General features: G+C 49.2%; 2 protein-coding genes across 3 annotated transcripts; one reads left to right on the top strand and one right to left on the bottom strand.

The window, feature by feature from the left end:
- Nucleotides 1-56: 56 nt before the first annotated feature.
- MTG1 (mitochondrial ribosome associated GTPase 1) lies at nucleotides 57-13,630 on the top strand. Of its 2 annotated transcripts, none has more exons than XM_084772643.1 (11): nucleotides 57-260; nucleotides 805-868; nucleotides 2,930-3,035; nucleotides 6,258-6,338; nucleotides 7,201-7,257; nucleotides 7,507-7,597; nucleotides 9,223-9,284; nucleotides 9,640-9,736; nucleotides 10,067-10,148; nucleotides 12,739-12,851; nucleotides 13,193-13,630. In XM_084772643.1, the coding sequence occupies exons 1-11, from the start codon at nucleotides 152-154 to the stop codon at nucleotides 13,309-13,311; spliced, it is 981 nt and encodes a 326-aa protein (XP_084628769.1). In that variant the 5' UTR covers nucleotides 57-151; the 3' UTR covers nucleotides 13,312-13,630. The 2 variants fall into 2 exon arrangements, with proteins under 2 accessions (XP_084628769.1, XP_084628768.1); XM_084772642.1 differs by having other exon boundaries at nucleotides 805-871; nucleotides 2,933-3,035.
- A 327-nt stretch (nucleotides 13,631-13,957) lies between these two features.
- SPRN (shadow of prion protein) lies at nucleotides 13,958-17,846 on the bottom strand. The gene is made up of 2 exons (XM_084772644.1): nucleotides 17,629-17,846; nucleotides 13,958-16,733 (listed from the first exon to the last, which is right to left on the bottom strand). Exon 2 carries the CDS (start codon nucleotides 16,716-16,718, stop codon nucleotides 16,275-16,277), a length of 444 nt encoding a protein of 147 aa, XP_084628770.1. The 5' UTR covers nucleotides 16,719-16,733; nucleotides 17,629-17,846; the 3' UTR covers nucleotides 13,958-16,274.
- Nucleotides 17,847-24,081: the final 6,235 nt, after the last annotated feature.

Below are 24,081 nucleotides of genomic sequence, written 5' to 3'. Positions count from 1 at the left end.
CTTGTAGACATTCCGGTACCGCCCACGCTGAGAGCCTCCTAGTCAAGCGCATGCGCAGTAGCGCCCGGGACTCTGGCGACCCGGAACCCTGTGAACAGATCCAGATCCTCGCGGAAGCAGTCCGGCAGCGCGCGCTACCGACAGCGGCACCATGAGGCTATGGCCGCAGGCATGGGGTGCCGTGGGGGCCGCTTGGCGCGAGCGTTTCCCTCTGCAAGGTCACGACGTAGCACGCTGGTTCCCCGGCCACATGGCCAAGGGTGAGGCTCAGCCGGGCACGGGCGCCGGCTCTGGCGGCCCCTTTTGCCTTCCAGGCCTCGGGATGGAGAGCTGTTCCGTCCTTGATACTTTTGAGTCGCCCGAGTGGTCTCTTGAAGGCACCTGCAAGCCATTAGACCTGCGTAAAGTCTGAGTTTATAGGTCACAACTTGGTTCCAGGCAGCCATCTGGCACGGTGCGGCCCTGAGCTGCTGGTTGCTGTGTTTTGCTGCCGCTCCATGAGAGGTGGTAGTGTGTCAGGAAGGCGCCTGGAGTGTGAGCGGGGCGCGTGCCAGTTGCGGGGGTGGAGCCTCCATGGCTTTGTGTGTTGAGGTCACTAAGTCAGCACTGTATCAAGAACTTACAGATCAAGACTCTCGTATGTCAAGTCTTCCGCCCAGAGTCATCCAGGGCACCCCGGAACTTGGCTCAGCATGCTGCCCTCCTTTATTCCTGTGTGCCCTGATATGTTCTCAGGTGTATTCCCTCAGGACGATTTAAATCTGGCCCCTTGGGTTGTTCCCTTAGTGCCCTTCTACCTTTCAGGTCTAAAGAAGATGCAGAGCAGCCTGAAGCTGGTGGATTGTGTCATCGAGGTTCATGACGCCCGGATATCCTTTCATGCTGTAGGAGAGCAGCTCTGCTAGGCTGTCGATGAACCAGCAGGGTGCTTTCCTGCTCTCCTTCCGTCTTCTAGTCTGTTCTGCCCCTGGTACAGTCATGTGTGTACAGCTGCCGACAGTTTCTTTTGTAATTACCGGGACATAAAGCAGTGCTTTCCATCTCAAGAGTTGCTGGGAGGACTTTACACCAATACCTAGCCCTGTTTTAGATCAGAATCTCTGGGGTGGGGTCCATACTGGGTATTTTTATTTATTTATTTATTTATTTATTTATTTATTTATTTATTTATTCGAGACAAGATTTCTCTGTGTAGCTTGGCTGGCCTTGGACTCGCTGTGTAGACTAGGTTGGCCTCGAACTCACAGCGATCCGCCTGCTTCTGCTTCCCAATTGCTGGGATTAAAGGTGTGTGCCACCACACCCAGCAGGTATTTTTTTATTTTTAAGTGCCCATCTGATACGCTATTTGTCTCATCCTTTGTCTGGTTTCCTTTGATATTTTTAGGGGTAAATGATCACCTGAGGTTAAATGGTCCTGACAGAAAAACCTGGGTTTTCCTCTTGTCCTTAAGTGAAGTATTGACAAGTCACAATCATGTCCACTGACTCGCTCTTCTCAGGCCACGTTTTTGGTTTTGGTTTTGTTTGCATTTAAGCTGTGTTTGGTTTCTGTTGGCATGTGAGTTCTTCCTCATCCTGCCTACTTAGCCCTCGAAGAGCATAGGGATGTGTGCCAGACCAAGAGGCCCAGGCCCTTGGAACAGCTTGTGGTGGCTGTGGGGACTTGCTGCCACTTGTGGGAGTCTCTGGAAATAGTCATGGAGAATGAGGAACTATTTCAGCTTTCAGAATTAGAACTTTAGCAATAATACACCTGGTGTATTTATTGGTTTTAGGCTATAAATGTCTGTTAGTCTAATATCACATACTGTCAGATGTGATGACATCGTTGTCATCATCATCATCGAGACAGGATCTTGCAGTGTAGCCTTGACTGGCCTAGAGCTCACTGTGTAGACCAGGATGGCCTGGAACTCACATTGATATGCCTTCTGGAATTAAAGGCATGCACTACCATCCATTCCTTTATTTGATTAGCATAGTGGCGCACACCTGCAATCCCAGCACTCGTGAGGCAGAGGCAGGCGGGTCGTCGTGAGTTCAAGGCCAGCCTAGTCTACAACCGGTCCCCTTTAGTCTCTGGAACACTCAGCTGCAGTTAGGATGTGGCAGCAGGTCTGTGCTGGATAGTGGTTTCCCTAGCATTGTAAGAGAGGAGGCTGGAGACTTGGCTTTGTGAGTGGGTTGGGCCAGCTGTAAAAGAAGGGCCACCTGGAGATAGCAGCTTAGCCGGTGCCGCATGGGCAGGCAGAGGCCTTCGCACTTTTGTACTAGATCCTACTGGGAGGGCGGAAGGGGCAGAATGTAGAGATGAGAACCTGCCTCTGTTAGTGTCACATGAAGGAGCCGCACAGCAGCCTGGGTAGTTGAGGACAGCTGTAAGGAAGTAGCATCTCCAGTAAGGATGGGTGATGCTTGAGGTAATTTGGTTAAGATTTCATAAGAGTCACTTTTTCTTCCTCCTCCTCCTCCTCCTCCTCCTTCTTCTTTTCATTTTTTCAAGACAGAGTTTCTCTGTGTAGCCTTGGCTGTCCTGGACTCACTTTGTACACCAGGCTGGCCTCGAACTCAGAGTGATCTGCCTGCCTCTGCCTCCCGAGTGCTGGGATCAAAGCTGTGCGCCACCACGCCTGGCCTGAGTCACTTTTTCTTTTTAAACTTTAATTCCTTGGCATTCAAACAGTGGCTTCCCATTGTACTTTGGTTTTATGCCTTCTGCCATCTGTTTGGGAACTTAAGTGACAAAGCCTTGCCTGACTCCAACTCTTCACCAGCTTCAACATTATGGTTGGCCCCACAAGTCTGGGCGGAGGAACATGGGTTGCGTAGTCTCACTTGTCTGGAGCTGGGCCTCTTCTGTTGGCTTTAGCTCCTGGCTGAAGAACTGGTAAAGCTCTGTAGAGATTTCGCCTTAACATCATCAGCACATCCCACTTTCAGGTCGAAACCCTCTGTTCCAAGAGCTGCTTGGTCTGAAGCCTCACTTGCTTGTCCTTAACAAGATGGACTTGGCGGATCTCACAGAGCAGCAGGTGAGCGCCTGTTCACAGACGCCAGCAGCGGCGTGACAGAGCCATACACGGGAGTTCTCTTATGTCCCTGGGCAGGGTATACTTTAAAACAAATCCTGGCCTCGCAACAACAGCTCTTCCCCTCAATGTGAACTTATGGCCCAAATGATCAAGATGGGTACACCTCCTGTAGGAAGTGGGCTGGTGTGCTATGGGAGGCCTGACGATCATCGTAGCCACTTTGCGCCCTGGGCCTTTCTGATTTCTGATGGATGCTCTGTCCACTATGTGGTACTTTGGGCACATGTGACCACTGAAGCAAAGGGACGGATTACGTTTTACTTAGCTTTAAGTAACTGGGAGATTCACAAGGCTAATGCTTGTAGCCCCAGTCCTCTTTGGTGCAGCCCAGAGTTCACTTGTGGTGGCTGCAGTGCCCCCAGCTGATTATGTACCTAGCCTGATCCCAGATTTTCTGCTGCTAGTTGCTTTCTGTACACCCCAGGATCCAGAGACTGGAAGGGCTGGGTGTGGCACTGGGATATGAGAGCCCCAAGCACCTAACAGTCTCCAGAGCAGTGGCCTCAACCTTCCCAGTTCTGTGATCCTTTAATACAGTTCGTGCTGTGGTGACCCACACCATAAAATTGTTTTTGCTGCAACTTCGTAACTGATTCTGCTATTGTTATGAATTGGAATGTAAATATTTGTCTTCCAATAATCTTAGGTGACACTTGTGAAATAGTCGTTTGACCTTCAAAGGGATTGTGACCCAGAGGATGGAAACTGTTGCTCTAAATCCAGGCAAAATTAGGTCCCAGGGCAGTGTATTTTCTACATGGCCTAGAGTAATAAGTGCTGGCAGGAAATGGTATTTGAAGTCTTGACTCTACTTTTTTTCTCCCTTTGTTTTTTGAGACAGGGTTTCTCTGTATAACAGTCTTAGACTCAATTTGTAGACCAGGCTGGCCTTGAACTCACAGCTATCCACTTGCTTCTGCCTCTCAAGTGCTGGGATTAAAGGTGTGTGCCACGACGCCTGGCTGTTTGACTTACTTTTTATGGTGGTGTTGTGAAATTCTTTGGAAAGAGGGATGTCAAGGTCTTCAATTGAAGCCAGTTTTTAAGAAGTTGTTAATGATTCAGAGATTTACTTTTTAACTAAGAGCAGTAGAGGTTGGGAGGGTATCCAGGGCCGGTCCCAGTGGCAGCACCTGCTGCGAGGCCTAGGGAACTTACCATGGGCTCCACTTGTGTAAGCTTCTGGGTTTCCGCCTGGTTCGGTTGTTTATCTTCAAGTGCCTTCCTCTGTTTTTATTGAGACTTGAGCGGCTAGCAGTTGGTTAAGCACCTCAAATGCTATCTTTACAAACTGGTGGACACTGCCCTCTACTGGCCAGACATAGGAGGTGAGCAGACTACCAGGCTTCTGAAGGACCTAGGCTCCACTCTCATGGTCTATATAGAGGGACATCGGAGTAAATGGAGTAAACTGAGACCAGAGATCAGTAGTCTCTGTCATGGATAGTACCTTTATTTTCCCCTCAAACATTTATTTTATGTTTATGAGTGTTTTGCCTGTATGTATGTATGTATGTATGTATGTATGTATGTACTATGCATGTATGTATGTGCAATACGTGTGTGCCTGGTGTTCACAGGGCCCAGAAGAGGGTAGAGGGTATTGGTTTCCTTGGGACTGGAATTGTGAGTTGTGTGGGTGCTGGGAACCGAACTTGGAAGAGCAGCAAGTGCGCGTTACCTTTCAGCAATATTTCAGGCCTCCAAGGCAAGTGTCTTACTTATAGCATATGCAACAAATAACTGCAAGAGCTAAAAGTGACTGCACTAGTGAATTACTTTTTGTTTATTTAAACATTGACTATATTTTATGGCTAGTAACAACCAAACACATTGATTTTCAACATGTGTTAATAGATATGAACATACGGCAAATACGTATATTGAGTATAGTGAATATTAAGTGTGATGACTTTATTGTCAACTTTACTTTACTTTGGGGCTTATAGTACTACTTATTCTCCATCACCAAGGCGGGTTCAATGCCATTTCGGTTTAAAATGAAGTTGCATGCTGGGCGTGGTGGCACACTCCTTTTATGCAAAAACATGGGAGGCAGAGGCGGGCAGAGCTTTATGAGTTTGGTGACAGCTTGGTCTACATAGTGAATTCCAGGCCAGCCAAGGCTACATAGTGAAAGCTTGTCTCAATTTTGCCTCCTCTCGCCAAGGGAGTCTTAGAGAGCACATGAAAGTGATGGGGTTCCTCAGAGAAGCCAGCACCTGTGCACCATGATGAAGAGGCTTTAGAGCGACTTGGCTTAGCTCTATTTTATCCCCAGAAGCACTGAAGTCCCTGTGGTCAGGCTGTGTCCCCTGGTCCTCAGCGTGGCAGAGCCTGAGGTGCACAGCACAGCTGTGTGTGCCCTAGGGCTCTTCCCCCCTGTTCTCTGGGGGCCTCTTCTTCAGAGCGCCTTGTCCTCAGAGCCGAGGCTCTTCATTGTGTTTGTCGGCATTGCCTAGCTCCTAGAGTTTTAGTTGACTCTGAGCAGACTGCAAGCTTAGGTTCCTACTTAATTTCTTACTTACTTATTTTTGAGACAGGATCTCACTCTGTAGTCCTTGCTGGCCTGGAACTTGTTGTGCTGGGACAAGTTCAAACTTAAAGAGATCCACATATCCCAAGCTCAGAGATCCCACTGGTCCCAAGCTCAGATTGAGTTTTATAGTATCACACCATGTATATATATATATATTTGGGTATGTATATATATATGTATGTATGTATGTATGTAGTATGTTTAGTTATTGTTTTGTTAACCTTTTATTTTTTGTAAGTGGGTGTTTAGCCTGCATTTGTGTCTGTCCACCACAGTGCCTGTGGGAGCCAGAAGAGGGCACTGAATCCCCTGGGACTGGAGTTATAGACTACTGTTAGCTGCCAAGAGGGTTCTAGGAGTCAAACTTGGTCCTCTGTAAGAGTAGCCAGTCCTCTTAACTGCTGAACCATCTCTTCTGGCTTGATACACACACACACACACACACACACACACACACACACACACACACACACACGTATATACATACACACACTTGTATATCTTAAATTTTTATTTTAGACAGGATCTTTCTGTGTAGTACTGGGATTAAAGGCATGTACCACCATGCTTGGCATACCATTCATATTTTAATTTAGTGTTTAAAAGAGAAATGTGTCTTTCAGAAAATTGTCCAGCACTTAGAAGAAGAGGGCCTGAAGCATGTCATTTTTACCAACTGTGTAAAGGATGAAAACATCAAGCAGGTAAGCCTCTCTGCATGTTGGTTGCTAAACAGTTGGGATAAGATCGTGGAATTGGCCGGGCGTGGTGGCACACGCCTTTAATCCTAGCACTCGGGAGGCAGAGGCAGGTGGATCGCTGTGAGTTCGAAGCCAGCCTGGTCTACAATGTGAATCAAGGACAGCCAAGGCTACCCAGAGAAACCCTGTCTGGAAAAACAAAACAAAACAAAACAAAACAAAACAAAACAAAAAAAGATCCTGGAATTGGCTTTAGCTGTCCAGAGCTGCAGAGTCTCCTGAGCTGCCTATGGGCATCCTATGGGGATGATCACAGCTGGAGTGAGTTCCGAGGATGTATTCTGGGGTTCTGAGTACTACAAGCCTCTTGCAAGATATAGTAACTATTTCTCCCATGAGTTTATGTGTGGAAGAGCCCTCCTGAGGCAGCCACACTATGTGTCATGGTGTGTGTGGTGTGTTGGTAGTGGGTGGGTGGATCCCAGTTATCTGTACCTGTTGGACAATTGGATACCTGTGATATGGATGCCTAGTGATGTGTGTGTGTGAGGTCTCTGCCCTACTAATCAAGAGGTCAGTATAAAGACCGGGTCCATGCCAGGCCTGGTGGCTCATGCCTGTAATCCCAGCACTTGGGAGGCAGAGAAGGTGGAGCAATGTGAGTTTAAGGTCAGCCTGGGCTACACAGAAAAACACTGTCTCAAAAAACAAAAACAGAAAACAAACAACAAAACAACAACAACGAAAAACCCAACAAAGCAAAACAACAACAACAATAAAACCCAAAACAAAAGAAAAACAAACAAACAAAAAAAGTGGGTCTGTGAGGGGTGTCTGACCAGAAGATGTGGCACATTTGTTGCAGATCGTCCCAAAAGTCTCAGAACTAATCAGCTGCAGCTACCGCTACCACCGAGCTGAGGTGAGTTGGGTGCAGAGCTGGGGTGGGGGTGTGGAGTTACTTATCCCTGCCTGCCTGGCCATGCTGAGCCTTCTTTAATACAGAGGGCTGGGCTGTGTCCCGGAAGGATCCAGCCTTTGCTTTCACTGTCCTTTAGTGGGAAAAGCTAGGCCAGCCCTGTTGGTCAGCACAGGGCCTTTGTGAAGATGTCCCCTTCCCCTGGGCTGTGGTTTCACATCCTTGAAACTGGAAACTTTTCCGCCTCCACAGAACCTGGAGTACTGCATCATGGTGGTCGGTGTCCCCAATGTAGGCAAATCCTCTCTCATCAACTCCCTGAGGCGGCAGCACCTCAAGACAGGTAGGCTGTCACTGGTGTGCTGACTTCTGCTCCTGGAGGGCACTGTGGAAGAGTGTGGCCAACCCTGTGCTGCTCTGAGGCACTCCTTCCATAGTTGGTGGCCTGTTCTATTTCTTAAAAGGTCTGACGGAGGTCTATGTGGCCAACAGCCATCGGCTACACAGTATGTATTTACCACACTGTCACATGCTCTTGACTTTCTGTATATTTAGATTTGGGGATAAATTTGGCTTCTTCTTCTTCTTCTTTTTTTTTTTTTTTGGTTTTTTGAGGCAGGGTTTCTCTGTGTAGCCCTGGCTGTCCTGGACTCGCTTTGTAGACCAGGCTGGCCCTGAACTCATAGTGATCCACCTGCCTCTGCTTCCCTAGTGCTGGGATTAAAGGCGTGTACCACCACCCAGCAGCTTTATTTTTTACACTGACAGTATAGTGTTCATTACATTTTTTTTTTTACAAAGCTAGATGTGATGGCATATGCCTTTAATCCCAGCACTTGTGAGGCAGAGGCTGAGAAACCAAAGGAGAGGCAGAGAGGCAGAGGCCCTGTCTCCAAGAGACAAAAAAACCTACAAAACTAAACAACAACTCGTTTATAGTGTAAAGGCTGAGAGTTTTAAATCATGTTGTATCATGATTTTACAAGGGGGTATTTTGGGCATTATTTGGAAAGCTGTCACAGTCATGTAATGTGTTAAGTTTTTTCCCCTTTAAGTGTGTATCTCCTTTGTTTAGGGGTAGGCATCTCCACTATCCAAACTTTAAATTAGCCGAAACTGAAGCTTCAAGCCTATCATCTCGTTCTTTGCCACAGTGCCTGGTGGCCCTGTTCTGTTTCCGTCAAGTGTGTCAATAAACAGTTCTGGGGGGACTGGAGAGATGGCTCGTGATCAAGAGCACTGACTGCTCTTCCCGAGGTCCTGTACTCAATTCCCAGCAACCACATGGTGGCTCACAGCCATCTAATGATGTGATCTCATGCCCTCTCTGGCCTGTAGGTGTACATGCAGGCAGAGTACTGTATACATAATATAAATAAATAATTAAGGGAAAAAAAAAGAGTTCTGGGACTGGCTTGTCTCACTTTATATGATGTTCTAGGTTTGTTCATGTCAGAACTTCGGAGTTCCTCCCTCCTTAGGTCCAATTGTTCCGCTGTCTACACTATTCTCGTTCCTCTGGTTATCTGTGATGGACACTTTTACTCCTGTGGTGATTTGGCAGTGAATACGGAGCTTCCTGGGGTGCCCTGGGCTGGATCCCATGCCAGGCAGTCGCAGTGTTGGGATCAAGTGTGGTGCTGGCTGGCCTGCTGTGGGTATTGCTGTGAAGTAGGCAAGTCGGGGAGAGGCTTTGAGGTGGAGGAGCAGCTCTAGTATGACCTTTGCAGCAGGGGGCGCCTTTCTCCCCCAGGTAGTGAGCTCTGGGCATTTAGGTAGTTAGTCCTTGGCCATTATGCCTAGCTTTTGAAAACCCTCACCGTGTCTTCTTTGGGCCTGAGTAAGGAACTATTTATAATTTGACAAATGTATCGACCTCTGGGTTTCCCATCTGCTTGCCAGCTATGTTGGTGAAACACCCTTCATTAGCTGTGGGTAATAGTAGATAGTATGTTTGTGTCTTTTCAGGGAAAGCTGCCAGAGTGGGTGGTGAGCCGGGAATCACCAGAGCTGTGACATCCAAAATCCAGGTAGGGTCCTTGGTAGCTGAGCCCAGAGCTCTGCCCAGAGCTTTGCTGTAGAGCCTGGCACCACCGAGTGCGGCATCGGCCCTGCCTCTGACCTCCTTCCTTTCCCTCCTCTCATGTTATTGCCAGTGCTGCTATATCCATATGGAAATCTGTCAGGAAGGCAGACTTCTTACCCAAAACCACACTCGTGTATTCCCTTTCATTTTCATGGACCTTGGGCTTTTATTTGTTCTTCAAATTAAGCAGAAATTATATACTATGGGGGACTCTAAACCTTGGTGCAAAAGACAACCTATGCAGTTGGTTTATCCAGTGATTTAGCTGTTGCCTGGCTTGATCCTCTTCTGCTACACAGGTATGTGAGCGTCCCCTGATGTTCTTGCTGGATACTCCTGGAGTCCTGGCTCCTCGGATTGAAAGCGTGGAGACAGGCCTGAAGCTGGCCCTGTGTGGTAAGCCTCTGCCCCACTGCTGACCTTGACTGTCCCCTAGGCAGGTCCCCTTCCTGCTACCAGATGCTCCTCACAGTTTTGAGAGGGAGACTAGCTTACAGCATGCATGTGCTGGTTACCGTTCTGCCCCATAACAGGGGTGGACAGAGAAGTCATGCTTGGCAACCAAGTCACATGCCATATAGGAAGAAGACCAACAGCTGTGGTCCATCCTTCAGGGAGGTTCCTTAGTAGCATGATGTTTTCTGCTTTCAACTGGGAGGCATTCAGGCTTGGTGGGGCATAGATGCCCACTGTTCCATGGGCTTGCATTAGCTGCTTGTCTTACAGGGACTGTGTTGGACCACCTTGTTGGGGAAGAGACCATGGCTGATTACCTCCTTTACACCCTCAACAGGCATGGGCTATTTGGGTGAGTGCAGTGGGTGTGGGGCTGCAGCCCCATGCTTGCTTATCCTATCTAGGTATGGTTCTAGAAATATGTCATTAAGGTATTACATAATCTGTATATTATTACTAGTGTGTGATTTAATAGGTTTTGATATATGACCACATCATATTGTCACACAAGGTAGTGGACATTCTGCTGGGTGTGGTGGTACATGTTCCAAATCCCAGTACCTTTGAGGCTAAAATAGGAGGATTGTAAGTTTGAGACCAGCTGGTCTACATAGTAAGACCCTTGTTGACTTTGTCTCTTCCTTAGCCCCCTGTGAGTGGGGGAAGAAAATGAGCATTCTGTCCATGAAATTGTACAGGATACACACTGTCTCCGAGCTTCCCTTATGGGGCAGCATGAGTGTTCGGAGTCATCCGTGTTCTTTGTTCCTTTGGTGCCTGGGCTTGTTGTATGTCACCCAGACATCCTACATTTGGTTTATCTGTTCTCCCTGGTGGACATGGGTGTGGGTACTTTGTGGCTGCCACAAAGCTGCTGGAAACACTCATGTGAGATCTCTTTGTGATGTGAGTTTCTACTTCTCACCGGAGAGTGTCTGAGCCACTCGGCCATGGTGAGCAAACACAGGAGAGTGGCTGAGCCACTTGGTGGTGGTGACTTTAGCTTCCTACAGAACCACTGAGCTGTTTTCCAGAGCAGTTGTACTGTGCCAACTCCACCTAGCAGAGAATGGGGGTTCGGGCCTTTCCGAATCCTCTTTACACTTGTGGTTAGTCTCTTATTATTTTCCCATTCAATTATTTTATATAGTGTTTATGAATTTTAGCTGCATGCGTGTCTGAGCACCACATAGGCGCAGTGCCTGTGGAGGAGGGCTTCCTAGACTTCCTAGAACTGGCGTATGGACAGGTGTGATCAGTGATGTGGGTGCTGGATCTAACCCAGGTCCTCCAGCCTCTGCGCCATGTCTCAGCCCTCACCAGTCTTGATTTCAGCCTCACAGCTTGCAGTGCTTGGTGTATATTCCTACTAGTGCGATGCTGAACATCTTTTCCTGTGTCCATTGGCCACCGATGTGTCTTCTCTGGGAAAACGTCTGTTCAAATCTTTTTCTCATTTAAATGTTTTATTTTATGTGTTTGGGTATTTTGCCTATGTACCATGGCATGCCTGATGTCCATGGAGGCAACCAACCCTGAAACTGGTGTTACTGCTGGTTGTGAGCGATCATGTGGGCACTGGGAATTGAACCCAGGCCCTCTGGAAGAGCAGTAAGTTCTGTTAACCATTGAGCCATCACTCCAGTCCACCATCCCCTTTTGTTTTTGTTTTTGTTTTGTTTTTTTTTTTGAGACAGGGTATCCCAGGCTACCCTCACACTCAAAAAGATCTGTCTGCCTCTGCCTCCTTTGTGCTGAGATTTAAGGCACACACCACCGTATTTGGCTTTCCTTTCCTTTTTTGGTTTTTTGAGACAGAGTTTCTCTGTGCAACAGCCCTGGGTATCCTGGACTCATTTTGTAGACTAGGCTGTCTTTGAACTCACAGATATCTGCCTGCCTCTGCTGTCCAAGTGCTGGGTGCTGGGTGCTGGGATTACAGGTGTGCACTACCTCACCCAGCTTTTTTTTTTGTTTGTTTGTTGTTGTTGTTTTCTTTTGATGCTGGGGCTTGAACCTGGGGTTGATTACAGTGAGCATGTGCTCTCCTGCTGACCTACTTCCAGACCTATTTTCTTTTTTTTAAAAGATTTATTTATTTATTACATATTACACAGTGTTCTGCCTGCATGTAATGACTGCACACCAGAAGAGGGCACTAGATCTCATTATAGATGGCTATGAGTCACCATGTGGTTGCTGGGAATTGAACTCAGGACCTCTGGAAGAACAGCCAGTGCTCTTAACCTCTGAGCCATCTCTCCAGCACCCTATTTTCTTATTTTTTAAGTGGTACCACTTTACCTACTCTACAGGATAAGGTCTGCACAAGTTCTTCAGGAGTCTAGGCCTTGCCTTTTCTTCCTGTTAACACTATTTTTGGGGGAGTAGATGGTCTTAGTTTTGGAAGTCTGATTTAGTAACCAGATACTCCCTAATGGCGAGATGCCTAGCCTGAGGCCATAGAACTTTGTTTTCCTCTTGGAGAGTGACAGCTTAGGTTTCACATTTAGGTATATGACCCTCTTCTGCTACGTATTAATATATGTTTTGTACATGGCATAACTAAGAGGTTCTTATTTTGTACATGGATGAACTAGTTGTCCAGAAAAATTTGTTGTAGACTTTTCCCCACTAATTGTCCTTCTGCCTTTGCTGGGAATTCATGTTGTATGTTAGTCTGTCTGTGGACTCTTCCGTCCTGTCCTGTCTTGGTGAATGAATGGTTACTTTTGATTGGGCGCCAGGCATTTGAATTTTACCTTGCTAGGTGATAAGTCTTTTCTCTAAGAATTTCTGAGCCTTGTTCTGGAGCACTAAGTTGCCTTGAAGCAGTCTGGTCCCCCCAGGAGGTCAGGAGCTGCTCATCTGAGATGTGGGTGAACGGGACTCTTCTTCAGGCTTGGAGCCTCAGAAGTCTGACCTGAGCTGTGGGCTTGTAGGTACGTGCAGCACTATGGCCTGGCCAGTGCCTGTGACCACATAGAGTCGGTGTTGAAGAACGTGGCTGTGAAGTTGGGGAAGACACGGAAAGTAAAGGTGCTCACAGGTACAGGTGAGTGAGCTGCACCGTATGGCACAAGGCCGCTACTGTGTCTTCTGTTGGGACTTCTGGCCCTTTCTGGAAGGCAGGAGTGAGGCACAGCAGGAAGCCTGTGGACATCTGTCCTGGGGTGAGAGCGTGAGAAGGGGACTGTGGAAATGCCTAGGGAGGAAGGACTTTGTGGTACAGGTTTCAGAGGGTGTCCTAACTCCAGACAGTGCTGGGTGGATATGATGCCTGTGTTCTTTCTGGACACTCCCTGTTCCCCAGATTTCATGGATGGTGCCCCCAGTTGTGTCTTAGGGCAGGGCTGTCCTTAGATGCCCCTCTCTCATCAGATCCTCTGTCCTCAGGTAATGTCAATGTTATCCAGCCTGATTACGCCATGGCGGCCCGTGACTTCCTCCGGAAATTTCGCAGTGGGCTATTGGGCCAAGTGATGCTGGACCGTGACATTCTGCCTGCTTGCTGATGACACTGATCCCTGAACTGGCTGGCTAGAGCATGGTCTCCTGCGTACTCCATGGAACTGCAGCTGGAGTGTTTAATGCTTAGAACGATTCTCCCGACCAGCTCTCAGTGCTACTACCCGAGACTCAGGCCCCACCTCCAAAGGGCACTAGAGCCTGGTCAGCCCTGGTTACTACCATGGGGTCCCAGGAATCCTGTGTATGTGGTTTGGTCAGGAGGTTTTCTCCATCTCAAGGAGAGATTAACGTTATCTCAGAGGAGTCAAAGCTATAATCTGTAGTTTTAAAAAAATTGGGTTAAAAAGCCCACTTTTAAATATCTCCCTCTGACTGTCTCATTGTTTTACTTTATTTACTTATTTATTTATTTATTGTCATTTTAAGACAAAGTTTTATTGTGTGGCTTGGGATGGTCTCAAACACACATTCTTCCTGCCCCAGCCTCTTGAGCTGGGATTATATAGGTGTGTGCCATGACACCAGGTTAAAAGGCCCATTTTCTGATGGTTTTTTGCATTGTGCGCTTAGTCCTCTGAGCCCATAAGTTAAATCGCCTTCCACCAATGAATGCTGGGGTTGGTAGACTAGGGACTGGGGTTCCTAAGTCAGAGTCTCAAGTATCTCGAAGCCCTGCAATGAGGGAGACACTTATCACCAGCCGAGGGCTTTATTTCACAAGGAACTCTTCACTCATACAAGCGCACACAGACATGGACAGGAGGTTTGGAATAGTGAAGTCTAGGACTGTCCTCTTCCCTAGCACTTCAGAGCCTGCACCTCAGGAGCCATCAGATGCCCCTCAGGAGCCATCAGATGCAGGCTCAACTTTGCCCAGGCCAGAGGGTCACTGGAAGAGGATCACCATCTAGCCATTGGCACTGTGGTGGCTGCAGGAGGCGGTGCAGAGGGAGTGTCCCAGCGTAGTTGACCTCCATGTACTGATGGCATCTAGAAGATGTTGCTGCCAGCAGCTTGCTGTCTATAAAGAAAAACGGAAGGGGCTGATTGATACAGATAGGAGGTGCTGTTGGGCCAGCTGGGCTATACCTGCTCAGAAGTTCTAGTCTCTTCTGTCCAGTATTGACCTGGCCATTCCATAGTTGCCTGAACCAGTGCTTGAATGCTCAGCGGTCTCTCAGCTTCTTGTGGATGGCTGATAACAGGGCTAGCCCTCCACTGTTGTCTCTTGCTGTGGCCACAGTAATGATAAGCCTCCTCTGAGACTCTCCCTCAGCACCTCTGGTTCCTGTTAGCGGAGAAGGTATTCAAAGCTGTGTGGCTGTGTCAAATGCTAAATACTCTGGAGAAGTCAGGTTGGTGTGTGAAATAATCATTAAAAGGTGGTGTTTCCAATATGTCCAGAACTAACACATGGTACTCTGTGGTACACGAAGGGCTGGCCTACATAGCCCATCATCAGGGGGCTCTGACAAGCTGAAGGGGGCTCTGGTGGGTCTCCCTATACCAGACTGGATGTATCAGCACCTGCCCTGAGGCCCCGAGTGGGCTTGGCCCTTGGCTTGCTGGTCTTGGTGGTTTTGAACTTGGTCTGTTAGGGACAGAGGGACATCTGAGCTGGCTGTGCCTAAGAGCACCGGCAGTGTGGATAGAAGCTGCAGGGAGCTGCATCCTGCAACTTGTTGGTCAAGAAAATGCTTGCCTAGGGTGCTGCTAATAGCCTTGAAACCCATACCCTAACCAGAGCTATGCCAGGCTAGCATTGTACATATTGCCCGAGCCCAGCCCATCACTCCACGGGGACAAGGATATGCTGGTGAGCCCTGGAGCAGCAAAGAGCCAGTCTGCCCAAAGGGAGATCTACGTGAGGACGGACTGTAGTGCAGGTCTTTGAGGCCTCTCTGGACATCAGCTCTGTCTCCATTTGGATATGGATGGTCGGAAAGCTTTTAATAGTGTCAGCCCACACTTACAACCTGCTGAGGCTGGTTATTCTGTGTTGTTAGCTTTCTCCGGGTGGCAATGGACCTGAAGAACTGCTGCCTCCTCCAGTGTGCAGGCTGCCAGCTGTCAGTCATGCCATACTCCATCTCTCCTCCCCGGTCCATCTGTTTGCAAGGGCGGGGGCTGCCAACATGAAATGCTGCTATCCACTGGGGTTGTGGGGCTCCTGCAGTTTGGGTTATATACAAAGAAGCCCCCTGCAGCAGGATTGGTGTTGTGCCCAAGTGATCCTCACTTGTGAAACTGAAGGTCAAAGGGAATGGAATGTTTTTGAATGTGGGCCCTCTAGCATCAGTTCATTTCAGGAACAATTAAATGGTCCTTATGGCCAAGTGGCTCCAAGTGGAGAACCTTTCTCACAGAAGGTCTCTTGGGCAGTCTGCTAGGAAGAAATATACTACCTTGGCCTTGGTAGCATGTTCTAGGAGGGCCGCAGTGGGTGTCCCAGGATGGATTTTTTTTTTCCTGCTCTGGATGTTCCTGAGCTGTGACGTCATTAGGACCTGCCATGGGCAAGTGGTTAGCACCTGACAATTTCTCACATTGGAGTCCAAGTGAATGAATGCTCTCTTCATCCAATTGTGAAGTCCTCCGCTTCCATGGGAGGCCCAAGGGCTTTTGGGCTATAGTGGCAGAGTCAGGCCCACCTGAGGATGGGCTGTTCCTGGTGGGCAGCAGTGTTCCTGTTGTCGTGTCAGGGTGGGCAAGCGGACAGGCAGGGTCTAGTACTTTCTCTTGGGCAGCTCTGGAGAGTCGAGGGCAGTCTTCCTCTCTGGCAGTAGAGCTGTTAGTTCCTGTCACGTTGGAAGATTGGGAGACTGGGATGGGCTAGAGAGGACATAGTGTCCACAAACTGCAAGAGGTCTTTTGGGTCCAGAACGTCCCTGGCCTGGGTAATCATAGCAAAAGGAAGTGATCCTCTGAGGTGGAGACCTTTGAGGTGGGCCCTGAAGGCCCGAAGACGCAGGCTAGGAGCTAGACCTGGGATGGAGCGTAGCCTGGTCTAGGACCGAAACAGTTGCAGGGCTCCAAGGGTGCCGCCCAGAAGCAGGCAAACATGTGGACTGGGCGTGGATCCCGAACCGGAAGTCCAGGCCCAGTAGCTGTAGACTCCTCGGTCGGTCCCATTGCCTCCGGTTGCCCCGTTCTCATCGTCCTCTAGGCCTAGCTCCCCAGGTCCTGAGGTCCTCCTCCAGCCAGAGCCGGTGGCAAGGCCGGCAGCCACACCCGCTGCAGCCCCTGCTGCTGCCCCTGCAGCCGCCACACGCAGAGAGGAGCCGTAGCGGGGCGCCGGCCTTACGCGCACTCTTGATGCCCCGCGCGCTCCTCCACGAACCCCACGGGCGCTGCCTCGGGCGCCTCCCCGGCCGCCCTTAGCCAAACAGCTGTCACAGAGGAAGGCGGCAGCCAGCAGCAGAGCCCAGCATGTGGCAGCAGTCCAGTTCATCCTACTGGGCAGAATCTGCGAGAAGAGGGTGGAAGGAGCTTCAGCTTCTGGGCAAGGGTGGGGCTTGGCTTAGGGCCCGGGTACGGGGGTATCAGGGCCTGAGCTCATCAGGACCCGGGGACCTGAAGGCAGAACAGGGCTCTGGTTTTGTGGTAATCTGACAGAAGGCTCTAGCATCTTGGAGGACAGTGGGCTCGGGGCTGGGAAAGGGGTTCTTTAATCTCCAGAACCAGGACTTTGGTTGGGAGTTCCTGCTATATAACCGGGTGGAGACGGGGTGGGTGGTGGGGAAAGGGTTCAACAAAAGAGTGGCCGGTTTACGGCTGTGGTAGGGTGGAGATGGGTCCCAGAATGGGGTTTGCTGAGCTCCCGCAGTGGGGCTCAGGCCCTGGGCTGGGGGTTGGGGTTGGGGCACAGGCACAAATCCCCCTGCTCTGCACACGGGTCCCTGGAAGGACTGGGGATGGATTAGTGTGTGGAGAACAGTAATTTGGAATCGAGAGCCCTCAATCCATCCAGATTATGGTTAGAATGGGCGGCCTTGTGATTTGCCCTGGCACCTGGATCTCCTGATGCCTCGCTAGAGCCTTTCAGCCAGAGGCTGCGGCTGCATGCACTGGGTGGAGGGGTTCAGAATCCAGATCCGCGATTCCTTGCAGCGCCAACGATCAGCGCTGGGTAAAACGCCCCGCAGGCCCATAGCCCAGGTTAGTTTTTCTCTTCCCTGCCCTAGATCCCCCCTTCCTAGGTTTCCGTAGGCCTGCAGCCTGGGCAGGTAGCTAATCAGGGTGGGTTCTGCTGGCTGTGGACCTGCGCGGTCTGCGTGGAAGCTCCAACCTCCTCTGGTCCTCTTTCCCCACTCCCTCCCCCTCCTCCCAGCATCACTGGGTTCATCCACCTCCCGACTTACTGGTCGCAAAGCCTAGGTCGGTAGAGCGATTTAGACCCGCGGAGCGGAAAGGTGCGGCGTTGAGGACCCTTCTCCTTAGGCAGAGCTCACGGCTGGGTTTTGCTGAAGCCTCCGCCTGAAGATTAGGGGCGGGCAGCCGCGGAGGTTCAGCCCCTGGAGACGTGAAGGGAGGAGATATTGCAAGGTAGGAAAAGCACAGCCTCAGCCCTTCTCGTTGCCCGGCCCCCATCCTCGCTGCGCTGCATACTGCTTCCTCCCACTCCATCCCCCCTCCAGCCCTGCCCAATTTCTCATTTCCCCACGTCCACTAGCTCCACCAGCCAGGGCATCCAGTGTGTTCTTGTTCCTGTCGGTCCAGCATCTTCGTTCATGGTCTCTTCCTCTCCTGTTCTCCCTACCTGCCCACAGCGTCGATTCTTTTTTTTTTTAAATTAATTTATTCATATTGCATTTCAATTGTTATCCCATCCCTTGTATCCTCCTGTTCCTCCCTCCCTCCTGCTTTTACCCTATTCCCCTCCCCTATGTCTGTCACTGAGGGGGACCTCCTCCCCCTCTATATGATCATAGCGTATCAAGTCTCTTCTTGGTGGCCTGCTATTATGATCTGGGCCCAGGGATCCTGCTCAAACTACGGCACCAACCAAGGACAATACGTGCAGTAAACATCGAAGCCCTACCCAGATCTAGCCAACGGACAGGACATTATCCACCACTGAGTGGAGAGCGGGGACTGACTTTCACACGGACTCTGGTGCCCCATATTTGACCACGCCCCCTGGATGGGGACGCCTGGCGGCAGCGCATCGATTCTTATGATTCTCATAAATTTCCTACCTCCTTTCCCGTTCCTTGGATGTAAGCCCATCTCCACCTGCTCCTCTTCCCCAGCCACAAGATCACTGGACGGTCTTTCTAGGTGTGTGGGGCTCCCAGTAAGCACTGGGCTGTGCCCAACATCCTGCTAGATGCCCCTCCCCCCGCATGTTGATCTACAGCCATGCATATCCCAAGAGCACTAGAGACCCTGTTGATCTGAGCTTTCCTGAACCTTCTGAAAATCGGCTCCTGGAGAGCCAGCTTCCTCTTTATTTTCAAGTGGACCCCCTCCCCCTGTCCTTGTAGGGTAAGTGTAACCTCAGCTCCAGACATCCATGGGGTTTTTCATCTGCACCAGACTTGTTTTCCAAAGCCCAAGGTTATAATCAGAGCTGCCAGGAGCAGCCCTGTCCAGGCTGAGGCTGGTAGGGAGCCTCCTGGGAGCCTGAGATGGACCCGATGGGCAGAGTCAGGAGAAGAAATGGGTGGTCAGTGTGTGGAGCACTTCTCATGGAGGCCACTGTGGTTCTGGGCTTCGTGTGCAGCTGACAGCGCAACCCCATGCCTCTATTTTGTTTAGACAGGGAGAGCTCCCAGCTGCTCTTTTAATACTTCATATTAAAACGTGAGGGACGAACACAGCGTGTTAGACATTCAAGGCTCACTGCAACACACAAGAACAAGGCCAAGGAGTAGAGACATAACACAAGACGTTTGAGGACCAGAGGAGAACTGAAACAGTAACACACACACACACACACACACACACACACTCAATGACCAGAGCAGAGCAGACACTGTGTTGGTGACTTAAGAAGAGGATGCTGTCAAAAAAGAAACACAAGCAACTAGAAAGGAAATTTCAGGTCAAAACACTTTGTTCCTCCCCTAAGAGAAGAGATGGGTCTAGTTACAAAGCCAAGGCCGTATCCTGCAAAGGACAAAGACTGTGAGAGGAAAGGTCATCAACCCAGGGGTCCAGTTTTGTGTTCAAAGGTGAGAACAGAGAAGAAAGAGGATCAGAGACACAGTAGGAAACACAAGGGGCGGTGGCTTTCCAACAGGCTGGGCTGCAAGGTGTGCCTGGAGGTAAGAATAGCATTTAGGACGTGATATTTGAATAGTTATGGAAGCTCTTAAAATATTAGCTAAAAAAAAAAAAATCCTGCTGGGCATTAGAAAGAGTTTATCACAGAACCAAAATCTGACAACACATGATCCTGCTTGTTGGACTAAGAAGGAAAAATGCCCTTAATTGTCTCAGAAGAGGATGACAAAGCATTTGATTTCTCCCCACATTTATAGGATGGGGAGAGGGAGACTAGAAAACTAGTCATGGAAGTGAATCATTTAAGCCCTGCAGCAAATGTGCCTCATGTAGAGCCTTTAGGCATGAACCACCATGCGTGGTTACGTGCTGCTGGGGATAGAGTCCAGAGCTTCATGTACCTGAGGCAAGGATGTTACAAAGCTGCATCCCTTACCCTAAACTGTTGTGCTGACAGAGAAGGTATAAGAAAGCTAAACAACCAATAAAAAAAACAGTACACCGGGGGTGGGGCGGGACGGGGGCTGGAGAGATGGCTCAGAGGTTAAGAGCACTGTTTGCTCATCCAGAGGTGCTGAGTTCAATTCCCAGAAACCACATGGTGGCTTACAACCATCTATAATGAGATCTGGTGCCCTCTTCTGGCCTGCAGGCAGAATACTGTGTATACAATAGAGAAATAAATAAATCTTAGAGAAAAACCCAACAAACAAACAAAACAAACAGTACACCAGGGGCCGGAGAGATGGCTCAGTGGTTAGGAACATTCGCTGCTCAATCATGAGGACCAGAGTGTAGAGTGTAGACCCCCAGACCCCACATCAAGCAGCTCACAATCTCCTGTGACTCCAGCTCTGTGGGATCTCCAGGTCTCCATGGGCATTTATGCACATATGTACACATACACACATGCATGCACACATACCACAAATAAATCATCATGAAGAAAGGGGGGAATGTACTGATTAAAGTTCTTTCAGTACTAATACCCCGGGCTGTGTGCCGTAGTCTTCACTGTGTTACCTTGGTGGTGTTTGCTTAGGACTAGAGCTTCTCTCGGCTGCCCTACATCTCAAGATAGGACAGACTGCAAACTTCCTGCCAGCTGGTCCTAGTTTTCTGCATCGTCAGATGCCTGGCTGTGGGGTGGAGAAGCCTACTGGGGATACAGCCTTCTGAACATGTCCCACTCCCCAAGGCCTACGACATCTCAGCTATATGAGGGCATGTGATGCCCTTTCCTCCTCCTGGAGCTCTGTTAGCAGCTTCCCTGATCGAAGGCTCCAACCTAGAAGCAACTGCCACTTCTCCCTTTAACTTACAGCTGCTCCCTACCATGTGGAACTCGGCTTGTAATTCGGCCTTTTCTCTGTAGTTAAACCAGCTCTCCAGATTGGCACTCCATGGCCAGGGCAACATTTCTTGGAGTTTTTGGAGACTGGATGATGCCAAGGGCTTTTGGCTCCTAAACTGGCAGACTCAGCCCCACCCCAGATGGCTTCCCACCACTGCATTAAGCTGCATCACGTAGCTCAGACTCTTTGGTCCCTAATCTGAGTTGGACCGCAGTCCTGCTCAGCGCTGGCTGGCGTTAATTGTTCTTGGACTCTTTTTTTTTTCTCCACTCCCGTCCTAATCCTGCTTCCAGGAGTACTCCCCATGTGGAGGTGGACTTTCTCCATCCTCAGTGCCTAAATTATTATTCTTAGACGACTCCTTTACACTGAAACTCCAGTGCATGCCTGCCAGCTTCTCCCAAGGGTGGCTGATTTTCAGCTGTCCTGTCCTGTGCTTAGAAGTGCCAGCTATGGGAGTGCTGCGAGTCCATCTTCTTTGGACACTGCTAAGAAGTTCACGTATCTTTGACTCAAGTGTTCCTGACCATCCCATTTTTTTGGCATGGAACTCATTATATAGACCAGGCTAGCCTCAAATTCATAGAAATCTGCTTGCTTCTGCCTCCCAAGTGCTGGGATTAAGGGTGTGTGTCACCAGGCCCAGTTTAGACTATGAATTTTAATGCCACCCCAAGAGAAAGATCTGTATTCTTCAACTCTTCCCAAGATGTCTCTTGGGAGTATTTGTTGGAACTGAGTTGCCCCATTTGTACGTTTTCTAATCACAAGAACCTCAGAATGTGGCTGTACTTCATAATAGCATCTTTAAGGCGGCAACAAGGTCATAAGAACCACAGTCCAAGGAGATTATGTCACAGACTGTACAGAGACCAAGGAACTCTCATGTAAGGACATGGGAGGATATCCTTAAGTCAAGAAGGGGCCCTGGGGGACCCGATCTACCAAGTTAAAGTGAAAATTAATTTCTCTTGTTTAAATGACTTTTTTCTGGTCTTCTTTTCTTTTCTTTTGTTTTTTTGAGACAGGATTTCTCTGTTTAGCCTTGGCTGTTTTGGACTCCCTGTGTAGACCAGGCTGGCCTCGAACTCACATTGATCTGCCTGCCTCTGCCTCCTGAGTGCTGGGATTAAAGGCGTGTGCCAACACGCCCAGCTTTAAGTGACCTTGCTTATGGCATTTTAAGTGGTACTATCAAGCTAATGAAGAATCCAAGAGATTCCAAAGATGACAAGGAAAAGCCTAGAACTCTCAAGAGAACTTTTAGAAGACCAAGAAAGAGGGGCTCACGAAAGATCCTAGGGCTTGGGCTGGAGAGGCGGCTCAGCAGCTAAGAGCATTTGCTGTGCTTGCGAAAGGACCCTGCTTCAGTTCCCAGCCCCCACGTGGCGGCTCACAGCCATCTATAGCTCTAGTTCTGGGGAGATCTATTGCCCTCTTCTCACTTCTGTGGGCACCAAACACTCATGTGGATATACACACATGCAGACAAAACACTCATACACATAAAATAAAAAGGAAAGAAATATTAAAGACATTAGGGCTCTGTACATGGTGATAGAAAGGATGCAGCCCTGCGTGGGTAAGGGACAGATAGACCCGTTTGGGGGCCTAGGACACCACTCACAGACTCTTGCCCACTGTGTCTCTTCATGCTTTATGTGCGTGTGCTCATGAGTGTGCAGGTGCACACATGTATGCAGGTTCATGTGTGTACGTGGGTGCATGTGGAGGTCAGACAAAAACCTCAGGTGTTCTTTAGAAGTCATTGTTTTGTGATTCTTTTTTTTTGAGACAGGGTCTCTTACTGTCCTGGAGCTTGCCAAGTAGGCTGGGCTGGCCCACTAGTGAGTCCCAGGCATGTACCTGTCTCTACCTCCTTAGCGCTAAGATTACAAGCGTGTATGTCCATGCCAGGCTTTGGGGGATTAAATTTACTTGTTTGTGTTTGCAAGGCAAGCACCTTCCTGGCTAAGCAGCCTCATTAGTCCCGTTGTGGGTCTATTAATTAAGCCGGTACATGTAAACAAATGTTCCCCAGAGTTTAGTGACCTCCTATAGCAAATTAATAGAACCCAAATAAGGGATTATGCCAAGCCTCATTTGTATCTGTTTTATGAGGATTACAGGTAAACTCCTAGGGCTTGGAGCTGGCCTCTGAATTGGGTGGGGCTGTTGGGGTGTTCAGCTAAGACCCATGGGAACGGAGCTAACTCCAAGTGGTCAGTGTCAGAGTTGAACTGAATTAGAAGACCCTTCCTGTATTAGCTTCAGAGTTGCTTTATTGGCAAATGGGGACAGCGCCCTACACATTTGGTCACAGGTGTACTCTGTGATGATTGATGGTTGTGAGAAAACAAGGGGTTTTTCCCCTAGAAAAAGAACAAAATGAAAATTTTAGGATGAACAGAAACAAATACCCAGAATATTAGATATAGGTGGAGAGAGACTGGGGAACCCGGAAGACTGGAAGAAAATGTCCAGAAAAAGGAGTATATAGTTCAGAACATGAGGAGACAGAGGGGCTCTAGCAAGAAGATCTGACACACGTGTAATTTTGGAGCAAAATAAAGAGGAGATAAGGCAGGTGCAAGTGTTTAAGAAAGTCACAGCTGATATGTTTCAAAAGCTGATGACAAGGCAGTCCATGAGTTCTGGAAACGTTACAAACGTCAAAGGCAGCAAATACCAAGAGACACACAAACACACTGAAGACCGTTGCAATCCAAGCAAGGGAAGGAAGCTCAAAGCTTACAGCAGTGGAGGACACACAAGTTACCTGCAAAGTGTGAGAATGGTGGACAGCTGAGATCTCATCAGAGCAGTTGGAGTGGCAGAAGCATGGCGTGTGCAGTGCCCGGCTGGGCCACAGAGCCGCCAGAGAAGGGTGGACGGGAGAAGAGACACAGCAGATTAAAAATCAGCACAGAGCTGGGGGTGGTTGGTTATCTCTCTGGATGACTGGGGATGCACACCACTTCACCCCACCCTATGCATTTGGTTACTGCTTGCCGAGTGAGGCTCAATTAAAAAAAAATCAGCACAGAAACAAAATACCACGCAGATGCCGAAAGGAAGACGGTATTAAATGGAAGCAGAATTCAAGCTTTCAGTGTTGAGGCCGACATCAGTGCCAGGCACGGAGGGGTTGGGGGGCGTCCTAACGATGAATGGCTACATTTATGTCCTAACTATGCATGCACCTTGATGTAACCCCACAAGTACAAGGTA

The sequence above is a fragment of the Acomys minous genome, assembly GCF_964271855.1.
Source record: "Acomys minous genome assembly, chromosome: 2".
Classification (NCBI taxonomy): domain Eukaryota; kingdom Metazoa; phylum Chordata; class Mammalia; order Rodentia; family Muridae; genus Acomys; species Acomys minous.
The sequence above is the reverse complement of the archived record's forward strand: the minus strand, read 5'-3'. Positions and strand labels throughout refer to the sequence as shown.